Below are 10,835 nucleotides of genomic sequence, written 5' to 3' on the forward strand. Positions count from 1 at the left end.
ACATTCCTCAGAGATTTTTTTCAGATACTGACCTGATAGCATCACACAGTTGCTGCAGATTTGTCGGGTGCACATCCACGATGTAAATTTACCATATCCCAACGGAGACTTGTTGACTGTGGAAGCCATTTGAGTTTTGCGACACAGCATGTTTTCCTGCTGGAAGTAGTTATCACAAGATGGATACACTGTGGTCGGCAACAATACCCAGGTAACCTGTGCTGTTTAAACAATGCTTAAGTGGTACTAAGGGGCCCAAAGTGTGCCAAGATAATATCCCACACACCAGCACACCACCACCCACACCTTGATCTGCCAAATATAAGGTAGGATAGCTCTGTGCTTTCACGTTTTAATGCCATATTCTGACCACGCTATCCAATCATCGCAGCAGAAATCGAGACCCATCAGTCCGGACAATATTTTTCCAATCTACTACCGTCTAAGTTTGGTGAGCACATTCAAATGATATCCCCAGTTTCCTGTTTTCAGGTGACAGGAGTGGCACTTGGTGTGGTCTTCTGTTGCCTTCAAGGTTTGATGTGTGTTTAGAGATGCCTCAGTTGTAACAAGTGGTTGAGTTACTGTTGCCTTTCTGTCAGCTCAAAGAAGTGTAGCCATTCTCCACTGCCCTCTGGCATCAGCAAGACATTTTCGTCCAGAGAACTGCCACTCACTGGATATTTTCTCTGCTTTGGACCATTCTCTGTGTGAGAAAATCCCAGCAGATCAGCAGTTTCCAAAAATAATCAGATAGACCTGTCCGGCGCCAACAATCATGCCACGTTCAAAGTCATTTAAATCACCTTTCTTTCCTATTTTGTTGCTCAATTTAAACTTCAGCATGTCATCTTGACTACGCTTGCATGCCTAAATTTGATAAATTGAGTTTTGCGTTAATGAGCAGTTGAACAAATGTATCTAACAACAATGACCGGTGAATGTAAACATTAAAACAGGCATATTCAAATAAAATTGTATACATGCAGTACTCATGTATACAATTTATTTACTCAACTTTTTCATACAACTTTATTGTTAAATGTTTACACTTTAAATTTACACTTTACACACAAAAAGACTAAACCCTTTACTGTGTACATTTTTGTTATTATGCCAGATTTTTAAAAAAGTAATTAAAAGTTGTTCTACTTAAATTAATCACAAATTAATGCCTCGGGATAATTATCCGATATTTGTCATAAGTAAAAGGATCATACAAACTGCACTCATTCTGATTAGTAAATTATGAGGGTATTTCGAATCACAGTCCAAGTACATTTTGCTGATAATGCTTATATGCTTGTACTTCAATAAGAAATCTGGACTATACAATCATTTGTTGCACTGCAGCAGTTTTCTTTTTTTGTATTAGTTCAACTAAAATAAAGGTTCTGACTAATTAACACATAGAAGCGGAGGACATATTAATTATGGTAGTGACTGCATTAAACATTGAAATATACTAATTATACCTTTTAAAAATCATCAAAAACAAACATCTCTTCTCACAAGCAAATGCAAATCTGGGGCACATTAAATTAAAGAGGAAACTAAGAAAATATAAACACTGCAGCAGAAGGGCCATTGTGTTTTCTCTTTCCTCTCTCGCAGTCCTAACTGCCGTGTGGCGTGCCTCTACTTCTTGCCGCTCTTCAGCGGCATGCCAACATCAGAGCCCTCACACGGGTGTGCAGTCTATGCAGAGCCTCGTGCCACCAGCCTCCAGGGATGGCAAGACAGACATGTGAACAGTGCATCTCCTGTCACTTTTAAGTTTAAGTCACGCTGCAGGAAGTGTATTAAGTGTATTGTTTTATTAACCCTCAACCAAATGAAGTGTGTGATGGAGACTTCAAAACAACAGTGACGATCAGATCTGTCAGTCAGCAGGCCGAGCCACCATTTTGGTCTCTAATTATTTAATTTTGTTGTTGTTTTTATCTGTCAGGTGGAAATTTTGTGCAGAAAATCTTGGTCTCTAGAGGATGACTGGTGTTCTCAACACTTGTTTACCTCCTGCTGCACCCTTAGCCAAACACTCCTTGTTTTCAGACCTTTTAACCATTTGTTGTAACGCTTCACTTTACTCTCCATTAAAATGAAAAAGCAAAACGTTCTCACTGTTGAATGATTTCTTACATAAAACACACACATACAGAACTCAGGTTCATTTCCATCAACCTCAGCTAGATTTAAGTTCTAAATGGCAACGTGTATTTGTTAGCGAACATGCTAACATTAGCATACTGAAATATTTGCTAACATTTCGTACACTACTTATGAGCATAATGTGTTTGTAAGTAGATTTAAGAGGCTTTTACTATTATTTTCATCTATTTACAGACATTACTTCACTTTTGGATGTCCACAGGAACGTGCTAATAAATGCATTACTACACATAGCTGCATATTTACATTTTAGCATGTTCTGACCATTTACTAATGTTTCTATACTGCTCATAAATGTTAATAAGGACAACAAAAGTAATGTCTTCCTCTTTTTTCCTCCTGGTTTCACCGTTTTCTTGAAAAAAGGATATATTTTATGTGTTGAAAGCAAGTGATAAGAACATAAGAGAACAAATAACACAATCCAGGTCTGAGAGGACCACACGGCACACCCTTTTGAAGAAGCACACGCTCTCACAGACAGCACTAAAAGCAGCCTTTTAACAGTTCCACTTAATTCATTTACTAGGATTGAGACAGGTGCCGGATAAAATACAGATCATATTTAAAAAGCAAATTTCATTCAGATATCCTGTGCTTAGCCTTACAGCACTTAAGTCCACTGTAGCTAAGTGGTCCAGCCTCTTAGCTGTACTGTTGTAGTTTGCTGTAGTTTGTTCCTGCGTGCAAACGAAACTACAATGAGGCCTCTGATAAGTCTTTTCAGCCCGTGCTGGATCATTTTCTGCTGAGGCAATGGGGACAATTTTTCCTTTTGGAGGGATGAGTGAGAGGCCGGCCTGCAGCCAGCGGAGACCTCCTCATGCTTTTCCACTCATCCCCGTAAGGAGATTGGACGTAATGGGGTTTCCTCTTCCATGGCTCCTTCTGCTCACCAGATAAACTGCAGCAAACTTCCAACAAAGTCTTAGCGCTATTCTTGTCACATTTTACAGTCATTCCAACAATAACTTTTGACGGAATACGGTTGTGACCTCATTGTGAGCGGAGCTAAGCTTTTAAGCAGGTGGCCTCGTCCCCACCCTCCAGGGCAGTGGAATAAAATAGGGGAAACAGCCCCTCTGGGGAAGTCAAACTGCAGCAATTGTCAAGAAGAGACCCAAAAACCCATGTAGAAATGAGGGATGGCGCCTCATTAAAGACACCATATCAACATTTTCCAGCTATAAATGGAATCACAATGCAATAAACAAGCTGCATTATGATTGAAAACAAAGAACGGAATAAAAATGTACTGGCTGCGTTTTCATTGAGAAACATTTATTCATGTAGCAAGCTATTATGTAGCTTAATAATAGGGTGCAGCATCCCCCCCAGGCCTGCAGGGAATGACCAAGACCTTGATATAAGGGCTTGGATTGATTTTCATATTCTCCCCGTGGCAGTCTACTGACCTAATGGCCTTATGTCAACAGAAATGACAACTAGTCTAACAGGGATATTTTATTCATTTTATTAATATTGCATTACTTGCTCGCCATGTGTTGTGTTTGGGTGTGTGAATATATACCTGGTCTGCTCAACGGCACTCCTTCACAACATTGCTTGAACTAAAAAGAGAGGAAGGAAGGAAATTTCAAAAGACATCGTCATTAGGCATCGTCTGTCTCGGCGGTTGTCTGTGTAGATCTGAACCCAGGATTTGGCGGACTCTTTGATGCATTTTCCTTGAGTACAGTTCATTATCTGAAAACATTTTGTAAACACTGCAATATGTGTGCAAAAAAATCCAATTTTCACATCAAATCCATGCACATTTATTGCTTAACAAGATCAGCGGTTCTCAGTCCCGCTGAAATCCTCTCGGAACAGATAACATTGTTTGAGGATGCACCAAGAAAGGTGAGATACATTTGCTTCTCGTCGTATATTGATCTTCCTGTCTTTCTCACTTCGTCCAGAGTTCAACACGTTTGAACTCTGGCCTGGGAAATGGCAAGTCCCGCCAATATCCAGCCAATTTAAAAGAGCCGGTGGAATTGACCTCTTCTTAAGTAAGTATTGATTGTCTGAATCCTTGTTTGTATAACTGTATGCTTAGGAAGGTTCTTCCTGGATGGCAGGGATGCAAGTACAAAAAACTATGGTATATAGAAACTGATAAAAAAATGGTGTATATTTGTCAAATTCTGGAAACTCTTGCTAGCCTATTAATGATGTTAATACCTGCAGCCTGTACTTGTATCCCTGCCCACATTATTTCCTGGATTTCATGCGTTTTAACACAGAGTGTGAGCAAATTTCACCGTGCCAATTCGGGTTTAAACTGCCCATAAGTCAGCACTTGATTAAACGACTGGAATGGAAACCAGCAGTCTCAACTAGAAGTGAATGTCACTGAACTATAGACAATGCATTCAGAATCATAAATTAAAGTGCAACAGATTCATTTCAAGTTCAACAGCATCTCTCTGCATATGTTTATTTTGTTTTTTTGGTTTTGTTTTTATATTTTTTCTTCTTACAGCTCTAAAATAAGTATACTATCTAATGTTGCCATAACAACAAAACCATAGAACTTGTAAAATCAGCCACCACCGCAACATGTCACTTGTTTTTAAGTTAATCACGTAAAGCTATTAGCCCCAGTCTTCACGTGCATGGCAGCATTATTACAACGTTTCTCTCTCAAGTATTACACTTTGTTAAAGCAATGTTTATATTTAGAATGGCCTGGATCTCAGATAGTGCTTTTCTACAACGCGTCTCAAATCCACTTCACACACACACACTTTATTCTGTGTCTAAGTAATCATTCGGCATGCAGACTGGAGCAGCCAGGGATCGAACCCCCATCTGTCCGCTCAGCAGAAAGCCTGCTCTACATCTTGAGCCACAGCCACCTGCAATTTAGGATCATCACCCTATTTTAAATGTGACTAAATCCACAGATGATGTGTCATCACATCTCATCTATACATAGAAGCATGTTCACATCCTTATTTTAATCTAAAGGTCGTGTACCCAAATAGAATGAATAAGATGTCTTTTCTGTCCTAAAATATGCTTCTTTTGTTTGTTTACTTTTGCACACACAGTGGTGCAGCGGTTAGCACTATCACCCCCGGCACAAATTTTCTGAGTTTGAATCCACCAGCAGGCTGAGGGTTTTCTGTGTGGAATTTCCTCCTACGGTCACGCTTCTTAGACTTATTGGTGAGTATAAATTGGCTGTGTATCTAAGTGAATCGCTATCAGCCTCTACACGATAGACTGGTGACCTGTCCAGAGTCTACCATGGTGGATAATCAGGAAAAATTGATGTTTGCATGCTGCCTGCATTAAATTAACATCGCACGGTGATTTTCTTTCTATTTGAGAGTACCTGTGTGGCTTAGGTTCACTAAACCACACAGGTACATTTTGTGATCTCATAATCTAATATTCAGTAATTCCCTTTTTCTTTTGTGGATAAGTCACGACTGCAAAGAAGGGTGGATATAATTGGATGGGTTTGATGGCTTATTAAAGTCATCCATATACAGTCGAGTTTTCAATTTCCATCTGCATGCTAAATCCCACTGATTTCTCAAAAGAGAACATTTGGAAATATCTAACCTATTTATCTCATCTCTCGTATACAGTACAAATTCTGCTTGTTTTTTATGCTGTTAAAAACATTTTTCATTTTATTTTTGGCACAGCTGACTTTCTTTTTATAGTCAGTAGTCAAATGTGCACTACTAAAACTTCATTCACCGTCCTCTTCAGTAACAAATCCAACTCTGTTGTTTGTGATCTTAAAAACGTTTACTTATGAGTTAAATGCTGAACCTTAGTTGAGAAAGAACTGTCAAGTTAGGAAATTAATTTTCTTTTTTTATCCACGTTTCAAGCACTTGTTATAAAGTTAAAATGTACTGAGTTGGCTTTCTATGTCAAACTCTGAATAAAAGCCAATTAGTAAGTGATGGAGAGGAAATACAAAAGCCGAAGCCACTGGTGTGGATCATTAGATATCCACAAGACAGCTGTGTTTCCATCCCTTCAGCATTGGTAATAGGCCAATTTGTGGGCATATATGTGCATATCTACTCATATGCTGGCTACTTAACATACCAACGGTGTGTTTTATCGTATGGCTGAATGCAGTACTAGGGATGTGACTAATGGACCTGAGCTGCTGCAAGCATCCACGTACAAATGGCAACCGTTACCATGTTTAGAAAACTAGATATATTAAACCTGTGCCATCCGATGTCACTTTTAGAGCTTACTCCAAAACACACACACACACAGCTCCTTCATATTCCTTTGGTGTCCGTCTTTACCATTGTCAGCTAAATAGATCACACTGCAAGGCTTCAATCTCCTTCAAATCAGTCACAGTGATGATTCTGTGAAAAAAAGGGGGGAGATAAAAAGCCGACCGGAGCCTGTCAGGGCTATGAGAGCAGAGGACGTCAATGCCTCACTTAGACAGCCAGTCTGAAGGGGCCGGTTCCCCAGACGAAGAGGACAAGACGGAGTTCACCTGCATTCAATATAAAGTTTTGCCACCGCCTTTGGGAGAAGAGATGCGACGGAGCATAGCAGGCTGCAATCCCTGATGTAAATGTCATCAGGATCAAAATCAATTTCATGATTCATTCAAGAGGCCAGAACTTTAAAACGTACAAAGTTACCTGTTATTAATTTTTTTAAATTAACAACAGCATCATCTTCCCGCCTCTGCTCGCGTTCATGGAGTAAGGACTCGACGATTTTCTGCACACATGCAAACAATTCAAAAGTTTGGCTGATTGATTTTTTTTCCTCCTGTGGCATTGTTGCTTCTCATTTCCAACACAGCATGAAAGGCACTGAAATAAAAACATCTTAGCAGCAAATCGGCCTCACCATGGCAACAGTATTGATCACCTCTCCTGGGTCCTCAGAAAAATCTATCCCTCATGTCAATTTCCCAGCACTAACAGTTCAGCAGCTACTCACGTCTTGAATAGACAGGCATGATATTTAGAATCTAGTAATAAAACCTACAATCATTATTTAGCTTCCCTGATGATTCATTTATCGCAGGAGTGAGATACAAAATGACCTGATGATTTTCACTGAGAACAATGCGGGGAATCGGTTGTCACTATTCACAGTCTTGAAGCATAAAGATTACACTAGGATTTCTTGATTATGGAGCTCAACCAATAATGAGGTCTAATTGAAATTGACTAAGAGAAGAAACTGAACGCTTTGTAGAGAGTCCGTCTGACTGAGGTCTGGTCTTTTTGATATGAATCCCCCCCCCCCCCCCCCCCCGCCATTTGCTGGTTTAATTACATCTGAATGGGGGTTTCTCAGGCATTTGATGTTTTTCACAAGACTCACTGAGTAGTATATAGATTTTATTTCAAAGCAGCCTCAGAAACTTAAAGTTACTGCCACCTACCAAACAAACACAGTGTGACTAATGCAAGTAAGTGGGTATGTATTGATTATATTGTATCGTGTGGCCTCAAATTTAATTTGTTATCCATAATACCATTGCTTCTGGTTCCACTGAAAACATAAGTGTGCTCAGAGGCAAAAAAGTTTAAAGGAGGACTGAATCTAACTTCTCAAGGTATTTGGATTTAAGTGCGCCGAAGAAATATGCCTTTTTTTTTCAGCACTTTGAGGAAATGAGAACAAATGCAAAGTGATGGATGGGTCTGCATGACAACTGCTGTCAATCCACAAGCTTGATTACAACACCTGAGCTTCAGCAACACCATGCCTACACTCTGACAGCTTGACACTTGCAGACGTGTTGGTACACCTGGTGTGAGGAGGAGAGAATAAAGAGAATTAGGGACTAATCTGGCTTCCCTTTAAACCCTCTCAGTTTCACAAATGCATAGGTTTTCATGTTACAGAGCTTGCACGAAACTGAGGAACTCTTGCAACCCTCGCGCCGTGCAACAAAATAACAAGTGCAGTTATGCTTCAAAGCGTAACTGCAGGGTTTTGAAATCTTGTAATAATAAAAATTTAATTTATTAAGTGAGCCTACAAAGAGAGAACAGGAACTAGAGCTAGGCTGAAGATTGTGGTGTTGTGGTGGGGACGATCAGTCCGGCAAAAGGAACCACAAACCCTGGATATAAAAAAATGAGTATATATATATATATATATATATATATATATATATATATATATATATATATATATATATATATATATATATATATATATATATATATATATATATATATATATATATGTGTGTGTACACAAATGTGTGGCATGTGTAAGTGTCTGTAGAGTAGAAAGGGAAGACGACTGGGTGGGGGTTAAAAGCTTGTTAAGTACTCTGACGGTCTTACAGATGGAATTAACCAGCTACTTACACAATTTGTCGAACTGAGCTGGAACAAAAACAATGACTGACAAGACTCTGAGTTACAATCTGCAACCACAAATCATTAGCACCAACACTGCATGCAGCTCCTCCCCAGTTTAAACGCCACTTTAAACTTGCACAGGAAAAACTGTACAGAATTATGCAAAAGCATGCACATGTTTTTTCGAGTAATTAAATACTTTGCTATGTAGATGTGTTTTAAATAATTAATCTTTCTGTACTGGTGCCTTGCTGCATTTCCCATTTCACTGCAGCACCAGCAGTAGGCCAACATCATCAGTTGACTCTCAGCCAACAGAAATAGAGACGTTTTCCTATATGCTCAAGCTATGCCATTAGGAAATTAGTCTTGTGAATTCCTTTCATTTACTTGCAGCCATCAAGCTCAATCAGGCTGCAAAGCGATGGAAACAAGCTTATTTTGCAGAAGGGAAGCCACCCCCTTCCCCCGTAGGTAAAAGCTAAAGGAAACTCAAGCATAACTCAATGCTTTCAGGTTCAAAACAATTCATAAAACCGCCTGCAGTCTGACGTACAAGAGGTTCATATAATCATGTGCAATCATATGAAACAGGCCTTTTATTCTCAGGAGGGGGTTGTTGAGTTTGGGTGTGATTGTGTCAGGCTGTCAGTGCCCACTCATCCAGACTCCGGAGTGAGACTGGAACAGACGGGAGCTGTTCTTTCAGCACCACCGGGGACAAGCAACAGCACTCTCAGCTGTCTCATGCACACAGTCTAGTGGATTGAAAAACCACCCAAACTCACTTCACCTTCCTTTTGTGCCCCATGTTTTAAGATGGAGAGAGGCATCAGTGAGAACACATCGAATCCAATACCACCATCTGAAAATAGATTCTTGCTCATGATGGATTCTCTCTCTCTTTTTTTGTTGGTGTCCTTTCTCAGACACAGTTTTCAGCTGTTTCACTTTTGCTGTCCTTTCAAGCTGCTTTTGAGCGACAAAAAAAGTGTGTTTACCCCTCTCTAAAGCGCATTATTACCTCCAAATTCAACAAACTTCTGCTGCAATAGTGGGAAAAAATGCGATTATCTTAAAGCCACAAAACTAGTGCACACGCTCAGACTTGCCTGGAAGAGGCGTAGGATGTTGGCAACCATAATCGATACTGAACTCGCCGAGGCTCCGATGACTCCCACCACTTTTTCAGGCTTGACAAACACCGGTGGGTCCCCGTTAGTGCACCGCACGTCGGAGGTGTCCTTCGTGATCAGCGCTTGCACGAAAGTTAACGATTGCTCCAGCGCATAAGTATCCCTCGAACAAGTGTCCAGCACCCGTGCGCCTAAGGTGATGTTGGGTAAGAGTTGCTCGTCCTGGTTAATTTGGTCCAAAGCGTACATCATGGCCTCAAGCCGCTGGATGCCGTTCTCTTTTTTGAGGTCCCCGCACGGCGCACCATCGATTCCTCTGGCATGCACCGGGAAGAGTCCGCCGAGGGTCAGGTGTCCCTCAGTCCGTATCGAATGGGGTGCATAAGTCTCCTGAGGCAGCGCGAAATCTATCACAGTCCTCATAAGCCAAAACACCCTCCATATAAAGCTCAGCTTCACGCGTACACCGGGACAAGCCATGATCAACTTTTAGGAAGGAAGAAGCCTGCGATCCGACGATGATGAGACCAGAAGAGGCTAAGAAGTTTGCTAAAACGAACCCATTCTTGTCACCAGGGAGGAGATTCAACAAGCTGGGCTGAGGAACCAAGGGGCAGCAGAAGACTCAGGCGAACTGCGCCCATCGTTTTACAGCCAGGAGTGAGCGGTTAAGCTTGTTGAATAGTGAAGCCCCTAACGGAAATTTAGCGCTCTCAGGAAGGGAGGCTACATCCATTAGTTAGAGAGAATATCACTGAAAGGAGACGAAAACCCGCAGCAAATTATCTGGCCTAATTTTGTCCATTTATGCTAAATCCAAAGAGCGAATAGAAACATAATGAAACCGCTGCGAGGAACTGGCATATCTTCACAACCCAAAGCCCGGAATTTAAGTATCGTGTAGTAGGAATTATCGCTTTAAATCAATACTTCTTAGGACCGGCAGAAGTGGGTGACATTCTCCTTCCCCAGAACAACTCCACGGGAGCGCAGGAATGGCTCGCTCGGCTGTGGTGTTTGTCTCCCAGGGGTGCATATCATCTCCACAGTCTCCAAAGGAGGGGAGGGAATGACGGAGGGAGGGAATGAGGGGGGGTGGGTTAAAAGAAAAAGGAAAAAAAACGGTTAGTGTGAACGCAAACGTGCGTTCATTAAGCAGTGGACTAAGAAAAACCAGCTAATTAAATCC

General features: G+C 40.9%; 1 protein-coding gene across 1 annotated transcript in view; it reads right to left on the minus strand.

The window, feature by feature from the left end:
• The window catches only part of LOC113013016 (metabotropic glutamate receptor 7-like), a 73,952-nt gene extending 63,324 nt beyond the window's left edge, over positions 1–10,628 (minus strand). The window contains exon 1 of the mRNA XM_026153539.2: positions 9,623–10,628. Coding sequence (XP_026009324.1) covers positions 9,623–10,126 — 504 coding nt within the window. The 5' untranslated portion in view covers positions 10,127–10,628. The remainder of the gene's footprint in view (positions 1–9,622) is intronic.
• Between the last annotated feature and the right edge of the window lie 207 nt (positions 10,629–10,835).

The sequence above is a fragment of the Astatotilapia calliptera genome, chromosome 20, assembly GCF_964374335.1.
Source record: "Astatotilapia calliptera chromosome 20, fAstCal68.1, whole genome shotgun sequence".
Classification (NCBI taxonomy): domain Eukaryota; kingdom Metazoa; phylum Chordata; class Actinopteri; order Cichliformes; family Cichlidae; genus Astatotilapia; species Astatotilapia calliptera.